This window comes from Myxocyprinus asiaticus, chromosome 50, assembly GCF_019703515.2.
Source record: "Myxocyprinus asiaticus isolate MX2 ecotype Aquarium Trade chromosome 50, UBuf_Myxa_2, whole genome shotgun sequence".
NCBI lineage: Eukaryota > Metazoa > Chordata > Actinopteri > Cypriniformes > Catostomidae > Myxocyprinus > Myxocyprinus asiaticus.
In genome coordinates, this window is record NC_059393.1 from 10496518 (window position 1) to 10516498 (window position 19981).

Below are 19981 nucleotides of genomic sequence, written 5' to 3' on the forward strand. Positions count from 1 at the left end.
TTCCCTTCTTCAGACTGAGGATCGAGCCGGGAGACAGTAGACAGGCGTCGTAAGCAAGCGATGCTCCTTTGAAATATATTTATTTGCGAACGAAATATTGTAACGTGACATAATAACATAGTTTTCCCTACAATTGTTCACGAAACTCGGTCTCTGTGCTCGGTAAAATAATAGTTTGCATTTTTTTTTTTTTTTAAATATATATATATATATTCCTAATTTCGTTTTATACATGCGTTGGATATGGTGATCTGGATCTCGAAGTGTTTTGGATGAAGATTTAATCTAAGTCGTTAAACGCACCGCTCGTCTCAAGCGCGACGTCTCAGCGAGATTCTGACGGAGCGTCTACATCGAGGTAAAGCCGTCTAGCACCGTCACGCACATCTGGAAAGCTGCGATTTGTATTAACAAACCTCAGTGTGTGCATGTGTGTTATGTTGGGCTTTATGCGTGTGAATTTTGTGATGCTCAAGTTTCATACAGACAGTCTGACCCAGTTTCTTAAATGTTGGATAGATACTGAAGCCCACTTAACATTGATGGGCTCAGAATGGCTTTGAACCATCATAAACAGACACCACCTGGTGTTATATAACTTGTAACCAAGTGACAGTCATGTCAGGGCAGCTACAGGTGTGAAAGGAGGACACCTGAGGGAGTGGGCAGGAAAAAGGGAAATATTTCTGTTCTAAAGTAGATGCTGTTATGGCTAAATTCGAAAGCCAGGGGAGCTGACTTGCTGCCTAATCAGTCAAGGTCTTAACCAACAGTGTTTCCCAGATAGCACACGTACATCTCCGAGATGTCTGTTTAAGAGCAGTTCATTTGTAAAGCATTTCGATGTACATAACATCTGCTAAACATCTTAAAAAGATCAGATTTACAAACATTCTCAATCACAGATGTCTCAAAGACATCTGGTTAATGTCTCACTGACATCCGAAAGGAAACGTCTTATAGACGTATTGCAGATCAGCAAATTACCTAAAAAAAACGTCATCCAGATGTAAACACAAACAACAAATAGACTTTGTTCCACTCTGGCGAAAAAGCATGAATCTTATGCCAGTATAGTTATCTATGTGTAATATACTGTAAGTCATGGTTTAAATTAGTAAACTGAGTTGATGTTGGTGGCCAGTGTTTAAACTAAACGAAACTGAATTTGTGATTAGGAGAGTATGCGTTTGAATGTTTCACTGGTCGTGGTTGAGACATTGTTCGCTGTGATTTTTGAGGGATGGGTCTAACCCGGGCTCTGCCATACTTTTGTTTTGACTTATAATGTGGTCTGTGCTTTTGCGTTGGGGTTCTTTGAGTTCAGCGTATTTGTGAACGCTCCCTGAGAATGGCTGAGGGAAAACGGAAAGGAGAGATGAAACCACACATTCTTTTCTTTTGAAACACCAACCACCAATGGCTGCCTGTCAAATTCTGTGTCTCCAGTAGATCCTCTCAGTATTGTCCGTATGGTACCCTATAATTACACCTATGTGAAGACCCCCCCCCCATATGCCCACACACATTAACACACACTTTGTTCAATATTGAGCAATGTGTCTGTTCATTTCCAAAAGAAACACTGAGAAGTCCTGAGCTCTCTTCCTTTTTTCTCTTCATGAACCCTTAACGTCTCATTCTATTTTCTCAATCTCTCCCCTTTTGGCCAGCGTTTGAGGCTGGACTGAGTTCCTGGAGGCCTTTACAAATCCTGAGCAATCCAAGGGGGGAAAGGCAAGTCATGGAAAATGAGTGAGCTTGCGAGAGAGGAGAGAAATACGAGAGCGAGACGGGAGAAAATGTGTGTGTCTGGTCATGATGTCTGAAGAATTTAGAATCGCAGTTAATCCACCTCGTCCATTTTATTTCTCCTAGACTTCCCCTACCTCTCTATTCCACATCCCACCTTTGCTCTCTCCGTGCATGATAACTGCACGCGTGTTGGGTCTGCAGCTGGTTCTTGTTATTGTTTGAGCTTGGCTCTCGCTTTGCATTTCTAATGTATACTTAAAAGCGCAGTGGAAACAAATTGGGTGAATCTGCTCTGGCCAGAGGAATGTGTGTCTATGTGTGTGTGTGTGTCTGGATGACAGACCATACGGAGAAGGAATGGGAATTTTAGAGGAGGGGAGGTTATGTTGACCTTGTCCTCTTGCCAGGCGCAGGGGGTGGAGAATGAAGAAGTGATGAAGAAAGAGAGGGAGAGGGGTGGTTTGTGTGTGTGTGTGTTTTTTTTTTTTTTGCCTTCTGTAGGATGTTGTTGTTTCTTCCTCATCAGTGGTTCATTATTAGCCATGTTTTGTTCTCCACCCTCATCCTGTTATGGATGAGTGACTGCATGTGTGTTCCATACAGTAAAAAACACTTGCAGTCTATCCTTTCTTTTTCTCTCTCTCTCTCTCATGCCAGACACTGAGATTGCAAGCAGAATAATGATATTGCATCACTGAGGTTTGTAAGTAGGGAGTAAAAGAGATGGAGGAATGGAATGATCATGCCACTGATTTGCAATGCAGACTGATCTCGCAGTGAAGTCAGAAACAGTAGGTTGACTTTTTTTTTTTTTTTTAGCTAATATCGGTCAGTGCTTTACGAAATGTGAAACACTGCCTCCAGTGGCCAAAGTGGTAAGTGTTGTTGGGCGTATGGACATGTGTGAGCTCTATTTTCCAGGCGGACGCCCATGTAAACGCGTTTAGAGGGAGACCGTGTAGTGCATTGTCATAGAGTAATGACGTTCCGCTTTCACCCCTCCCCCCTAGGGACAAACTAGCAGGGCCCAGCAGAATGATAAGCCCCAGGGTCACGCAGTACCTTAATGCAATCCTGCATAAAGTGGCCGATCCGTAGTTACGTGAACTCTCGGAGACAACATGCAGAATTCCCGTGTGATCATGTCTTCAATGTGAGTCAGCAAAGGAGGCAAAGGACCACATCTAGTTTTGAAAAGACACCTTCTGAAGTGGAGAGAGAGACCTTGTATGTGTCTGTGTGGAGAATATACTCAAAAAGTCGACTCATGCATTTTCTGAAGAAAAGAAAAACCCAACCCAATCTCTTAAAGGTGGTGATGGTGAAATTATACAAGTTGTAAACCCTGATGTTTCCTTTCTTCTGGGATACAAAATAAGTGTTTCTATGCAAACCTTAACACCTTACCCAGACCCTAAACATAACCATGATAGTAATCTAAAAGCGCGGTTGTGTACCATGGAAGAAAGAAAAACGTCCAGGTTTTGTGACATTTTTTGTAATTTTAACAGCTAACCCAAACCCCATACCTAAACCTAACCATAAAGTGAAATCCCTTATTAAAATCGAAAATATGTTTTGTGTACCATGGAAGAAAGGAAATATGAGGATTTAGAAGAAGATGAGAAAAGCATATTTTATTGCTTGGTATTGCGATATCATACAATTTTGTCCTCTTGTAGGAATTAGTACAAATTGTCCTGAGACTGTGTTTGCCCACCCTCTTTATTTTGTCTCCGTAGGGACGATTTTGAGCATATGGGGGCCCTAAATGAAATCCTACTCGGAGGCCCCCAGTGTTTTTTTCTTTTTCTGCTCCCGACTTGTTGGTGCACTTCATGATAACGAAAAACCCAATGAGTGTGCTTGGGCCTGTTACATCTAGCTACAACTCTGTCCTTGCAGTTATATTCTCCCTTCCCTCTTGGGCCACATGTCTAATTGAGGCATAACAGCTGCCTGAGCCTTACTTGCAGCTTTTAGTATATATATATATATATGCCGATCAGCCACAACATTAAAACCACATGCCTAATATTGTGTAAGTCCCCCTCGTGCTATTTTTCTCACCACAGTTGTACAGAGTGGTTATCTGAGTTACCATAGACTTTGTCGGTTTGAACCAGTCTGGCCATTCTCCTGGTATTTTCACACACAACAGTCTCTAGAATTTACTCAGAATGTTGGCAAAAACAGAAAGCATCCAGTGAGTGGCAGTTCTGTAGACGGAAACGCCTTGTTGATGAGAGAGGTCAACAGAGAATGACTTTGAACTGACAAAGTCTACGGTAACTCAGATAACCACTCTGTGCAATTGTAGTGAGAAGAGTATCATCTCAGAATGCTATTCTGAGTTTTTACAGTTTTTCGCTGTATAGGGTTCTTGAGTTGGCTGTACGGTTCTCTGGAGGTTAAAAAAGTCCTTGATGTTTCATTGTAGGTTCTTCAGATTAGGGTATTGGTTTCTCAGTTCTTTAAAGCACCAGTACATGGTTAGAAGCACCAGTACATGGTTAAAGTTTGTGGAACTTGAATGGCATCAGGCCATAAGGGTGAAAAGAAAGAATAAGAATTTATATTTTGCATATAATTTATATTTTGCATCAAGAAAATTAAGCTATTTTTGTGACTATTAGGGTGTTTTTGCATTGTAATAAAGCTAATTTCCCCCCAAATTCTCATTACTGTAATGCACTAAATCTCATTCTCATGACTGTAATTCAACCTGTCCAGACACAATGATTTTTATTTTATTTATTAAAATCTGAATAAATTAAACTCAGTATAACATCTACTACCATGATGTAAACTTGGTACTGCGTGTGGCAAATGTACTTTACAATATACAATAATACTGTATATAATTACTTTTTTCGCATCACATTAATCAAAATGACATTTTTTTCACATTACAGTAGGCACCAACCCTATGAAAAAGTAGGACTTTTAGAGTTTCTCTCACTGTTGTTTTCCTTAGTGTCCTTACAAACCCCTTCACCTCTCCGTCACAGTGGTTGGACACATAGTATTGCAGTTACTTTAAATCCATTTTAAAACCTGCTGAATGTTTCCAGGTGGTCAACATTCAGAAATGTATTTGTGGTGTTTGTATGTCTGAGTGTTTGCGTGTACAGTACATTAAGCCCAGAGAGTTAGGGTGGAGCGTGAGTAAGAAGTTAGATTGAAAACAAACCCCCATGCCAGAGACTTAGAGAGAGGACGGGAGGGATGGAGAGTGTAAAAACAGGGACGTCTATGACATCAGAAAGTCTTTAGGGGAGAGAAAGTTGTTTAGAACAAAATATGGAGTGCTTGTGGATATAAGTAGGTGCACATGGAAAAAAAAATGCTTAAGGGGGAATAAATTAAAATGTGACTAAATGTTTTTAACAGAGTACTACACTCTTAAGCCAGAAGCAAACTACTCTGCGCAGGTATGAAGAGTTGTCATGACTGAAATATAATATATTGGAATTTTGGAATAATAAAGTGATCAAAACTATGAAATGCTCAAAATGGAAGTAGGAATTATGTAGTGACTTAAAATGTTAAACAGTTTTGAAAAAGTGAAAGTGAAAGTGGAGAGTTAGAGTAAAAATTACTTAAAGGAATAGTTCACCCAAAAATTACAATTCTCTCATCATTTACTCACCCTCATGCCATCCCAGATGTGTATGACTTTCTTTCTTCAGCAGAACACAAATGAAGATTTTTAGAAGAATATTTCAGCTCTGTAGGTCCATACAATGCAAGTGAATGGTGATCAGATATTTGTAGCTCCAAAAATCACATAAAGGAAACACAAAGTTAATCCATAAGACTCCAGTGTTTAAATCCATATCTTCAGAAGCAATATGATAAGTGTGGGTGAGAAACAGATAAATATTTAAGTCCTTTTTTACTATAAGTCCACACTTTCACTTTCAGATGTGAAAGTTAAACTAAACAGGCACCACATGTGACTTTCAGATGTAAAAATGAAAGGGAAAGTAGAGATTTAGAGTAAAAAAAGGACTTTTGATGAAAGGAAAGGAAATGTTGATCTTTTTCTCTCTCACACCTATCATATCTCTTCTGGAGATATGGATTTAACCACTGGAGTCATATGGATTACTTTTATGCTTCTTTTATGTGATTTTTGGAGTTGTAAATGTCTGATCACCATTCATTTGCATTGTATGGACCTACAGAGCTGAAATATTCTTCTAAAAATCTTCATTTGTGTTCTGCTGAAGAAAGAAAGTCATACACATCTGGGTTGGCATGAGGGTGAGTAAATGATGAGAGAATTTTCACTTTTGGGTGAACTATCCCTTTAACATTGACTGGTAGTGTAAGTGGATATACAGGATGCATTGCTTTTTTCCCACTCCCACTGCTTACGCACAAATACACACACACACCATAACCTCATCATGTCAGATCAGCGTGGGCCAGAAGATCACACCACTATACGTTTTTGTAACTCAACATGCCCTAGCACACAAACCGTTTGCAATATTGGCCAATACCTCACATCCTCAGACAAACCTTTTCACAAATGGGATGACAAACACTGCAATCAGAGAGAGAAATTAAAGATGGAATCAGAGGAATGAGGAAAAGAATGTTCAAAGAAAACGTGCAGGAGGCTAGAAGTGTTGCCAGGGAGAGGAGATCTACAGTTAAACGATTAAAAGAGTGAAAGGCAGAGAAAGAGTGTTTAAGCTGTCATATTTCCTCATTCCTGTGCAAGTGAACAGAATAATTATACAGTTAAATGAGTGTTTATGTAGAATGCACGTCACTGCAGGAGAGTGGACGAAAGGTTGGTCGAGGTCAATGCATTCACTGACACACAAACACACATAACCCATGCATGTGCAAAAGGAGAGGGCAAGGAACTCAGATTTATAAATCTCTGTAATGCGTTCGCCATGTTTCGACTGTAAATGTGTGTATATGTGTGTTTTGAATGTGTGCGTGACCCGTCTAGCAGAACAAAATGTAAATGACTTGCAGTTGCTGAAGCGAACGCAGAGTGTGTATGGAAGAGAGATTTTACCTCTGCAAAATCACTGCTAACAGTCTGTATGCAACTTTGAAGAGTCACTAATCAAATTTTGTTCATTTTTTCTTTATTAAAAATTATGATATTATTATTATTATGATTATTTATTATTATTTGTCATTCTCAGGTGGGTGAATCAAAGCCATGCTGTCTCTGGACGAGCCCCTAAACCTGAAGATTACATCCGGCCATGATAGGACGGTCAGAACATCCATCTGTGCACCGCTACAGTTTGCTCGTGCCCGAATATCTCGCGCATCACACAAGTCCAGCCCTGGTTAGTCAACTGACCAACCACTACAAAACAGACACAAGACTATCAGCATGCAAACCACTTCAATTATTCCACTTCAAAAACAAAGTCACATAACTAAAGAAATGGGAGTGACTAAATTAGCAGAACATTGTTCTTCCTGCAGAGGGCACTACATGCTTTACAAAGACAAATAACTCTAGAAATCTCCTGACCTTTCTGACAATCTCCAATTTTAAATTTCAGTCAGCATAAATATTACTGCTCACCTCTGCAAAGAGGAATGATCACTGAAATGTATATCTCAATCCATTCACGTGATTGCCCTAAAGTAATAAAGTTATGATTAATCCTTTTATCGGTCCAGCTTAACTGGTGCTCAAATTGTAATCACATGATAAACATAACATGAAAATAAAGAAAGTTCTGTTCTGAAATATACCGTCTATATAGGCAAGGTACCATCTAAGGCGACGTAATCCGTTTAAGGCCACGTCCACACTAATGGGGCTTTTCCACTGCACGATACGGCTGGACTCGACTCTGCTCGCTTTTTGGGGATTTTCCACTGTGGATAGAACCTGGTACCTTGTACTTTTTTTAGTACCACCTTGGTCGAGGTTCCAAGCGAGCCGAGCCAATTCTAAATGTGACGTCAAAACCTTGCAGATCACTGATTGGTCAGAGAGAATCGTCACTACCAGCGTCACTGGATTTGCTACATGGGACATCAACCCCCTAGTTTTAAAGTTAGCAACAGCGATAGAAGTATCATTTGTTCACGCGACTTTCGAACTGTAAAAAGAAATATGCGCAAAACCACGCCGTGGTCAATAAACGAGGTGCAGACATTCCTCTCATTAGTAGCCAAGGAGAGGATCCAACGAGAGCTGGATGGGGCGACGCAACTATGACGATCAGCCTATAATCCCACCCACGTTGAGGCTGCACTAAACTGCAGTGGAAAAGCAAGCTCAGAAAAGTAAAGCAAGCAGAGTTGAGTCGAGTCGAACCTTAACGTGCAGTGGAAAAGTGCCATAATATGCTTTCGTTTGCAAGCTCATTGATTTCGCTAGGTTTACGCCTCTCGTCCACGCTGGAATGGTGTTTTCCTCAAACAAAAACAGAGAATTTCGTGAACCTACGTAATACGGAAAATAATGACGTCAGAAAACTAAAAACTGAGTTTTCAAACGAAAATGTATTAGTGTGGAAGTGGCCTAAGTTTGAACGTTTCTGGGGCCGGATTCACGAAAATGTTCTTAAGAATTTTTTTTAAAGTGCTTAGGATAAATGCGTAAGGATGTTCTTAAGTGCTATTCATGAAAAGTTCTTAAGAAGTTCTCAAATATTTCCTTAAGAACAACTATTTTTTTTATCTTGAGAATAAGATTGACATTATCTGATTATACTAACTTGCTCATGAGGTTGCCTTGTCTAATACAACAAATTCAGTACTTCAACACTGTTTAGTAGTAACGATAAATGTATCTATCTATTAAAATGTTTTATGTAAATGATGGATGTTTCTATAGACTCTAAAGATCGTGGAGAAAGAGCGCTATATTGAATTGACTAGCATGATTGGTCACCATATTAAGAATTAATTGAGCTTCAAAGCAATATTTATTGTTTGAATTTCATGATAACATTTATATGGTTTGATTGCAGAAAATAAAAAATAACAAAACACAAAACAATCAAAATGTATTGTGGTCTAAAATTACATTTCTATATAAACAGCCCATTGCGACTTCCGACTCAACATGATAGAACGGGTCACATTTGAAAGAACCCAGAAAATCCATTAAACATCTTACCTTTAGGGATTTAAGACAACTGTGAGGTTATCCTAACTTTAAGATGTTATTTACGACAATTTTTACGTTTTTTTAAGAACAATCTAAAGAAAAAAAGAACTTTCTTAAGAAATTTTTTTTGGGAATACAACATTTTCCTAACTTTTCTTACATTTTCTTAAATTAGAAATTAAGAAGAAAATGGTAGTTAAGAAGAATTTTCTTCGTAAGAACGTTTCATGAATCTGGCCCCTGAACATGAGCGTTTTCCAAAGTATGCGGTTATAGAGATCGTTTTCGAAAGTCTTAGTTTTCAGTAGAGGAAAACACCGTTCCAGTGTGGATGAGAGGCGTAAATGTAGCAAAACAGGTGACGTCCACAATAATCCATTTAAGTTTGAAAGCGCCTTTTTCAGTTTCCGAACATCAGTGTTTTCTAAAACATGCGGTACTAGAGAGCATTTTCAAAAGTCGCAGTTTTCGGTGGAGGAAAACACCATTGTGGATGAGAAATGTAAACGTAGCAAAATCAAAGCTTTTTCAGAAGAAAACATATTAGTGTGGACATTGTCTAACGCAGCATCCTAACCATCAAGGAACTTCACTGACAAATGATTTGAAACACTTTTGGTAGCATCTCTCTTAAGAGACACTCACGTGCATTACACAAATAGAGCTTCTTTGTGTAACAAACTGACCTCTGCCTGCATCATCTGGTCATAGGATGGAATACACTCTTTTAAAATGGAATGCATATACAAAAAAAATGACTGCCAACTAAAGCCTTCATCACTCAAATAAAAAAGGACACTGCATCTACATGCATTTCTGCAATCAATTCAGAATATCATGAATCTTACAGTTCAATCAATATTCTTTAGTTTTAAACATTGCCCCCCAACATCTACTCATTTTACTCAATTAATTCACGACTTGTATTAAACATAGATAACTCATTTTTGCATTTTATTCATGCTGTCTTGCTAGAGGGGAACTGGCTCCCCCAGTTGAGCCTGGTTTCTCCCAAGGTTTTTTTTTTTTTATCTCCATTAACTTACATTGTATGAAGTTTGGGGTTCCTTGCCACAGTCCCATTATTATACACACGTAAGTATGATTTTTAATCAAGTTTTTCATTTAAACTGCTCAATGAGGACTTTAAGACATTACGGTCAATACAGCATCATTTTCTGTTACAGCATACTTTTCTGTAAAGCTGCTTTAAAACGATGTGTGTTGTGAAAAGCGTTATACAAATAAAAATGACTTGACTTGACATTCACTTCCATTGTAAGTGCCTCACTATAACCCAGATTTTTTCTTTCTTTAAAGACTAGGAGGGACAAGTCGAAATTATTTTTTGTGGTAATCAACATGCTAAACCACTCTCTTCTTCTCTCCAGATGCAGCTGATAAGGACATGTCAGACTCGTCATCGTCCACTGTGGTAGATCTCAGTCTGTCCCCATCCTCCTCTCCCTCACCCCCCTCTCCCATATACAGCCGGTCCAGCTGGAGCCCTGCAACATCTCTGCTGGCCACAGTGAGTAACTTACACTCTACCTCAAACACAAACCCTTCACCAGCCCCTCACACCCAGTCTGTGGGATAAAGCACATAACTGGTAACCAGAAGGTTGCAGAAGGTTGCTGGTTCAATCCCCACAGCCATCACCATTGTGTCCTTGAGCAAGGCACTTAACTCCAGGTTGCTCCAGGGGGATTGTCCCTATAATAAGTGCACTGTAAGTTGCTTTGGATAAAAGCATCTGCTAAATGTAACATGAATGATTACATTTTCTAATTAAATTATGCACCAAATTCAGCCACTGACTTTCTTTTTTTCAAGCATTAAATGATGTGACTATACCTCTGTATTGTTTATATTGACTATATTCAGTACAGCTTTGTGTCTTTATGTGTTGGATACTTGTGTGTGTTAATCAGGGGAAAATGGAATTCTGCAAGTGGAGAGACTGACTTGAACACCAATCCCATAATTCAATTCAGCTCCACACTAATTCATTTCAGCTGTCTCCAGACACACACACACACAGACTTACACATAAACTTGAGCAGTGTCCCGATCTGTACCATTACTGAGATCAGAAATGGTTGGTATGTGTGAGAGAAGAAGGTCTGGGAACATGTTTGGGCTTGTTCTGGCAATAGCTGGTCTGTCACGAGTGCTCTCCCACCTAAAGTGAGTCGGACATGATTCAGAAATCAACTACACGCTCATAAGTCATTGTCTTTTACTTACAGGAATCTGAAAGCACCTCTTATATCGAGGACAGCGCTTCTCCGCCTCTAGGTTTTCAGTTCTTCCTGCCAATTGGTGGAGAGGGTCCCCTACGCCTGCCCTCCTCTATGCTGATTGGCCAGCACTCCCCTGAGCCCTCAGGTGACGAGCAGCTGGCCTGTCGCTGGCTAAAGGTAAGTGACAGACAGATGTGTGTATGGCATAGACCCATGACAAAAATAGCATGCATTGCATTTGACTAAAAAAGTAGGGATTGAAAATCTAGATACTGACAGAAAGTTTTAGGATTTTGATGTAAATAAGTTAATCACACAGAATGCTGCTCTTGTGTTGTCTTTACTCTCTAGTGCCATCTGCTGTTTGACAGCCTGCAGGAGTTGGTGGATCATGTGAACGACTCCCATGTGAAACCAGAGAAGAACACAGGATACTGCTGCCACTGGGAGGGATGTGCCCGCAAGGGTAGAGGCTTTAACGCCAGGTCAGACGCCACACGCATACGTTTACCTAGCTATCTAAATAGGCAAACCATACCAAGATAGACATTCCATAAAGATAATTGAAATGACCACAGACTAACCTTAATCCTAACCCTTTCCCTAAAAGAAACTTAATAAAGAAAAATTACATTAGCTTATAAATAATTTTTACTTTTGAGGATGTCCTCAAGGGAGTATTTTTAGCTAACTTCTGCAGTGCAAAACAATTTATACTGTATATAAAAAATCTTTTTATTAATCAAAACTTTTTTTGTCTTGTTTTCCAGTAAAAATGTCAAAACATACATAAAACAAGATTCTTTTTTACTTAATTGTGTAAGATAAGAAGTTTTTTCAAGTTTATTTTTCTTACCCCATAAGTTTTGTGTGTGTGTGTGTGTGTGTTAATTGTAAGCACAAACCTTGCTAACTTTTGTTTGAGTTATACTTTGAATTATTTTCTCTGAAAACAAGTCTCAATATTTTAAGCAGTTTTATCTGAATATCTTATGTAAAGCAAGTCTCAATATCTTAAGCATAGTAAATGTATCTTGTTTTGATATTTTTACTGGATATCAAGACAAAAAAGAAGTTACAGTAAACATACACACTGTATATTTGAATGAAAATGTCATTTTAGGGGAACTGACCACTTGGCATAATTACAAATTAAGTAACTTTAAGTATCTGTTATTGTGTAGTACTAATTATTCAAAATGACAAACCTATTGTTAGCATAAAAATTCATTGTATACTTTATGTACAACACACAAGAATTATAAATGTGGTTAACCAGTCTGATATACATAGAATAGATTTTCCTTTCATCATGGAAAACATCGCATTTATAGGCAACTCTTTGTGCATTCCCTACAATGCAGTACATTTTAAAGGTTTATTTCCTTTTGGTTTTATTATATGTTTCCTTTTATGAGTTTCCAGTGGTTCTATTCTTGGGTCCATTCAGTACACTGACGATTATATAACCATGTATGAAGCCGTTAGAGCTACATCCACTACAACATATGGAGAAACTTCAAAACGTATATACAGTATGTTTGCTCTTGGGCGGCATGCGTATAGTATATGAGCACTGATAAGATCCATTTATCTTGCGCAGGTACAAGATGCTGATTCATATCCGCACTCATACCAATGAGAAACCTCACCACTGCCCTACGTGCCATAAGAGTTTCTCACGCCTGGAGAACCTCAAAATACACACCCGCTCGCATACAGGTAAGACACACGTATTTACAAGACGGACTGCTTATACATTTAGATGAGACATGTACATGCTAGGATTTTTACTAGTGATGCAAGGATACAAATTTGTTTGCAAATACCGATATCCGATTATTTTGAACAACCTGATACAGAGAGATGGTGGTTCAAATTGTATAAAGCTTACAAACTGCAACTCTAACTCTGCAACTCTGTGTCATTGTCACCCAAGTCAAAGTAAAAATCCACACTAGAGAAATTTTCTATCACACACAACACCAGTTGTGGGCTAATTGTGCAGTGTGTTTTTCCGCCCCTTTTGATTGACAGGACATAATTGACATCAGCTGTTTTTTAACCAATTGGACGAAAGCACAGATAATTGCTATTATCGACCAACGCTGATTATTGGCAGATACAATGATTATTTCATGACACTAAATATTTTGTAGTCTACACCAATACCAGTGATATTTCATAGTTCTTTAATTGAATATCAATTTTGATTCCACAGCAAAGGTTTATCTAAAACAACTTACACAAACAAAACAAAAAATACTAAAACTAAAGCTATTCAATGCTTATTTAAAAAGTTACATTTCAATGTAACTATTAACACATTACATTAAAACAATGGAATGTTAATTAAGTAATAAGTCAAGTAAGCTTTTAAAGTTATTCAATTCAAGTGAATTTTGAAAAAAATATTTAAATCTAACAGTTCTTCAATTATCTAACTGCAGTATTAAGTAGGGATAGGCATTTCAAGTAATTTTGTAGTCGAGTACACTAACCCACAAAAAACGAGGAATCAATTACTCGTAAATTAAAATGTAAGTTAAAAATAACAATTATGGCACGTACATGAAATGTAAATTTAGTTTTATTTAAAAATGTTACCAAGAATGGTTTCAAAACAAGCTAACTTCAACAAACTATACTTTTCTTTTTAGAAAAAAATTAAATAAACAGGATGCATTAATACAAATGGAAAACAAAAGAGATTTATAAAATAACAGTATAAAATATTTGCACTCACCCAGAGCTTACATAGAAACCAATACCAACCATTTTTAGAATTTCACATGTTATTATTTAGAAAAACAAGTGGTGAAGCTTGGCTTTTAATAAAATGCGCTCTGCCGGTGTTCAGACATTTCATGCACACACACACACACACACACACACACACACACACACACACACACACACACACACACAAACTGGTTTGATAAGCTTCCGAGTTTCTTGTACTGCTTCGCATTTTCTTTCCAGCATAAAGGCAGATCCTCGTCCGTTGGTTTGCATGAATCCAGCAAGAACAGAATATTAATAGAGTAGAATTCAACAAGAATCAAAATATTACAAGTATAAATATTTGGCCTTGCTTTAAAAGTATAGATACCATCATAATTCCTTCTCTCGCCCAACACCTTGACGAGACACATCCACAGCATCCGCTAGTGGACTCAACTGTTACTAATACAGTGTAATTCAGAGCTGCTGACGGCAGGCAAATATGTAAAAAGTCATCAATTTGCGATATTCCAGTAGTGTTTTTAACAGTCGGCTAGCTGATTCAGAACGATTACTCGATTAATTACTCATGCACGTCCATGGTATCAAGTGAATGTTCAGAATGTATTGAATTATACTAGGCTATCATCAACTAATAACACACTTACACAATTAAAGGACAACTGACCCAAAAATGTAAAAAAACAACAAAAAAAAGCAAGAAAGCATAGGGTTTGGAACAACAATAAAAGGATTAAATGATGACAGAATTTTTATATTTGAATGAACTATACCTTTAAAAAACATTGAAATTTTACACACACCAACATTTTCCCAAATTCACAAAATGACAAGTCTCTACAGGCTTATAAGCAGTATAATGTCTGGTTGTCACATATGACCCCAGCCATCTCCTCCCTGAACTGTTGACCCCTGCATTCCTCCTCAACACTCTTTGATTATCTCTTGCTTTCTGTCCTCTCAGGAGAAAAGCCGTATATCTGTCCCTACGAAGGCTGCAACAAACGCTACTCGAACTCCAGTGACCGCTTTAAACACACGCGAACGCACTACGTGGACAAGCCCTACTGCTGCAAAATGGTGGGCTGTTTGAAACGGTACACCGACCCCAGCTCCCTCCGCAAACACATCAAGGCTCACGGCCACACTGTCGCCCAGGACCGAGCCACATTGCCCAGGGTGGAAGGGCTGTTGAGAGGGAGTAGGTTGGATGCGGAAAGCATAGCTCCGGTTTATGGCCGAGGGATAGATGTACCTTACCCAGGTGGGGCACATTTTGTCCTTCCTGGGGCGGCAACATCCTTACTTGGGGCTCATGCCCTGCACAACCTTGCCAGGCCCATTGGAGGTCACCCCCTGGATCTCTCCATGCTCAGTCCTTTATTAGGAGCAAGGCCTGTGCTTTACCCCAGCTCTGGAGCGCTTGGGCTCGGGAAGGTGCCGATCCTTTACCCCTTGCTGCTACCGCTCCTGGGGCTTGGTGCAGGACGGGGGGAAAAAGGCGTGGAGGAAGAGGAGGATGTTGATGATGATGATGATGAGGGCAGGGTGGGAGCAGGGTTGAGTAGCCACTCATGGGTTGTGATCCCTCCAGGCATGTTGTTTTTGAAACAGGTGGTGAGCACATAAAGACTCTTAGATCTTATTCACACTGCACACAAATTTGATGTTTAGGACTGACTGTCTGCGCTCTCATTTCGCAAGTGATGAAATCGGATCCGTTTGATCAGACAGTGTTGTCAATAGCCGATATGTCTACTTTGGTTGCCACAGAGATTACTTAAGCATCAGCACTATGCCAAGATACTTTCTTTTAGCTATGGGATTTTTTTTGTCCAGATCGATTAAGTAATTGAAAAATAAATAGACAATGCAATTCACATAAAATAGTTACTTGAAAACACCTCTACTATGATGAACACCATTTTCCATTTCTGAGTTCAAAATCATTTTTATATTTTTTCTGGGGGTTCAGTTAAATAATGTTTCAGTGGTGTATCTGTCCGGAGACAGTAATAAAGAATAAAAAAAAAGGTCACACTTTATATTAGGTGTCTTTAAATACTATGTACTCACATTAAATACAAACAATACATTGTATTTAATGTGTAACTACATGTTGTTCTGTAAAATTCTCACAAGATGCACATTTGTTGCTACTGAGGTTGAGGTACTGGTAGGGTTAGGGTTAGGGATAAGGTTAACAGTGTAACTACAAATGTAATTAAATGCAGGACTTTAAATGTGAGTAAAATGCAACAACACGTACATGATAAATGATAAGTACATAGTAGTTAAAGACACCTAATATAAAGTCAGACCAAGTTTCATTAAAAGCTGACATTTTTCAGACAGATATTTTGAAGATTTTATGAAAAGGCATATTTTGTAAAATGGAATAACCATTTTAGAAAACGTCTTGATATTCGCCAAAAATTCACGATGAAAAAAATTAAAAATACCATGGAAATATGTTTGAAAACTTAAAAAAATAATAATAATAATTATTAAGTAGGGTACAGTCAAGTTTATTCACCTTTTACTTGATGTTTACACCACTTGACATTTTACAGTCAGTAAAGTTTTGTAGAACATGCTATAAATGTTTTTCATAATGAAACCAATATGACAATTAGACAACATAAGCACTATACTACATTTTACACATTCATGCTTGTGTCCGAAACGCTCACCCGACACAGCTGTGGACAGTAAAGTGCATTGTGAATGACGTTACAAACATGTCTCATCCCGAATGATGATAAATCTTGTTTGATATTCAATTCACACCTACAAATGTGGTTTGAATTGGGTTTGTAAACCTAAGCAGATTTGAATAAAATATGCCAAAATATGAGATTTTTTGCTGCCTGTGTGACACACATACACACACATTTGAACACGTATTCGGATATTACAAGTGATTGTTAATGTTAGTTATTGAGGAGCCGCCTTTTACAGGAATCTGGACATTTGGGAGGGTATAAAGAAGGAGTTTTTAAATACGCAATACAATGTCCTGCACTCAATCAGTTTTATAATTCAAATATTTATTTTAGTAGTTTCGACAGTAATATTCCAACATTCATGCGTCTTCTGTTCACAATATAAAGCTGTTCATCATTCCAGATGTCAAAATGTGCATAGTGTGATGCATGATGAGAAATGCTTATTTGATCCATCTTTCTTTGGAGCTGAGAGAAAGCACCTTGATTTGTCCAACTAAATCTATGAAGCTAACTGACAGCTTCTTTGTCTATATATTTCATAAGCTGACTCAGACAGTTGACCCACAGTGGCCAAACAAAGAGTACAGGATATGCTATGAAAAGCAAATGGAAAGGCAAATGTCCTTTTACATGTTCAAACAGTACCACACATCTTTAGATCTACAGTACAGTAATAGCACCTGTTGCAAGCTAGCAAACAGGGAGAGAACAATGTGAACAAATATGAGTAAATTGGTTCTGGAACTTACAGCAGGGGAGACCGGGGCAATTGTAACCCACTAAATTTCCTCAGTCACAAATATGTGATCACACTTATTCAGCATATGCTAAGTTCTCCATCTGCCTGAAAAAAGGAGTGTGATCGTCTCACTAGCTGAGAAATTTTGACATAAAACATTTTTCGATGTCCAAGATAATATTGTCAGCTGATATAAATAGTTTAGCAAAAATGATTTAATTTAGATAATTATAATGTAGGTCCCACTTACAGTATTCTTGAGAGCTTAAAAAAATAGTGCCATATACAGGAGAAAATTATTCAGTAATGAGTACTGAAAGCAAGGATATTATTACTCTTGCTCTTAGTTGAGATACAATGGATTAATAAAATGTATTTTTCAAGTGTTACAATTGACCACAACAAACACTTAATTTGATATTATGATATAGTCTTTGTTAAGTATATTAACAGTTTGTTAAAAATAAAAGTTGATTTGTAGTAATCTGTGATTTAAAAATGAAAATGTGAAAAATATTACAATTGCCCATGGTCTCCCCTATGTTTGTAGTACTTAACATGGCTGTATGGGGGGCCTGGGGGGGGGGGGCATTGCCCCCCTAGATTTTACCTGTGCCCCATCCAGTCAGACGGCGAAACATCCAAGGTGGATTTCCCTGGTCAGATGAAAAGATTGCCCACACTAAAGTTCAAAATGCCCCCCAAAGATGGCATCCTTGTACCGGTCCTAGTACTCACTACAACATACTCTTATATCTCAAAAAATCTAAAAATGTGATTTCTCATAATATGACTTCTTTAAAAGATGTGCACCTTAATCCTAATTGCTCTAAAGAATAGTAATCTATTTAATTCGAATCTATATAGTAATTTCTTTTCTTTCTTTCTTTTTTTTTTTTTTTTTGAAGACGAGACATTGACTGTGCCAGAACATTTGTGTATATGATGACATGAGTCAACTTGGACTCCACTATTTGTTATCCATTATATAAACCATTTATGCATGGCTGATTTTTTCTCACTAAAGATTTAATGAATATATGAAGATTTACAGACAGCTTCTCTGATAAGAGTGGCACATTTGATATCTGCCATGCACAATGGATAAATGCTAAGACTATGGCCTAAGACTACTGGCCTAATATATTTGCACAGTTGGATATTTTATCAAGCGTATTTTAACCAGTACCAAGTGCCTTCTATTGTAAGGTAGTTATTGACGAAATACAATGTATGAAATACATTTTGGATGTACTGTATATTGTCAGTTTATGTGTGTATATTTTATCAGTTCAACGGATTCAACCTGTTACAATGTTAATGTTACGATTTTTTACAAGTTGTATTGATGTTGAGGCTAATGTTTCATAATGTTGAGCTAATGCTAATAAGTGTCTTACCATAGCACAGGACGTCTGGCAAAGTGACTGGAAGAATTTCATAAATTAGATATTGACTTGATTAAAATGTCCAATAAAGAGTGCAATGTTAAAATCATAGGTGTGTTCAATGTCTTTTCAAAAATACTGTATACTGTATAAGATTATGCTTAAATTATTTCCAAATCAAAGGCTGTTTATTTGAAGTCTTAAAGTGATAGTTCTTTCAAGGAGCACAATACGATGATACTTGAAAAAAATGAGCTGCATGGTCGAGTTGCCAGAAAGAAGCCAATGCCACAAAAAAGCCCGGTTACAATATGCCCGACAACACCTTGACACGCCTCACAGCTTCTGGCACACTGTAATTTGGAGTAACGAGACCAAAATAGAGCTTTATGATCACAACCATAAGTGCTATGTTTGGAGAGGGGTCAACAAGTATTGTGCTCCTTGAAACAACCACACCGTCTTTTTCCAGAGCAGCCTGTATTTCTCCTGAGGTTACCTGTGGGTTTTTCTTTGTATCCCGAACAATTCTTCTGGCAGTTTTGGCTGAAATCTTTCTTGGTCTACCTGACCTTGGCTTGGTATCAAGAGATCCCCGAATTTTCCACTTCTTAATAAGTGATTGAACAGTACTGACTGTCATTTTCAAGGCTTTGGATATCTTTTTATATCCTTTTCCATCTTTATAAAGTTCCATTACCTTGTTACGTAGGTCTTTTGACAGTTCTTTTCTGTTCCCCATGGCTCAGTATCTAGCCTGCTCAGTGCATCCACGTGAGAGCTAACAAACTCATTGACTATTTATACACAGACACTAATTGCAATTTAAAAAGTCACAGGTGTGGGAAATTAACCTTTAATTGCCATGTAACAAGGCCAAACATTCATGGGTATGTAAAGTTTTGATCAGGGCCATTTGGGTGATTTCTGTTATCATTATGTTTTAAAAAGGAGCCAAACAACTATGTGATAATAAATGGCTTCATATGATCACTATCCTTAAATAAAATATTTTCAAAATCAATGCCAAAATTTCAAAATTTCTGCCAGGGTATGCAAACATTTGAGCACAACTGTATATACACACTGCTTATTGAAATAAACACAGAAAAACAAATGTACCGGTAGCTTACTGGTAGCTTACTATCTCAACCCCCCCTTCTCAGAGCACACCTGTATCAGGTAAAGGGGTGGGGCAACGTGTAATTCTAAGGCGGTTTTAACTCTCAGGCTTTCAGTTAGAAGGGCCATTGATCATCCTGAAT

At 38.0% G+C, this 19981-nt stretch overlaps 1 protein-coding gene across 1 annotated transcript; it reads left to right on the top strand.

Moving 5' to 3' along the window:
• LOC127439185 (zinc finger protein GLIS2-like) lies at positions 1-18814 on the top strand. The gene is made up of 7 exons (XM_051695320.1): positions 1-358; positions 6933-7082; positions 10261-10400; positions 11122-11292; positions 11467-11600; positions 12719-12837; positions 14825-18814. The coding sequence occupies exons 2-7, from the start codon at positions 6950-6952 to the stop codon at positions 15487-15489; spliced, it is 1362 nt and encodes a 453-aa protein (XP_051551280.1). The 5' UTR covers positions 1-358; positions 6933-6949; the 3' UTR covers positions 15490-18814.
• The last annotated feature ends 1167 nt before the right edge of the window (positions 18815-19981 follow it).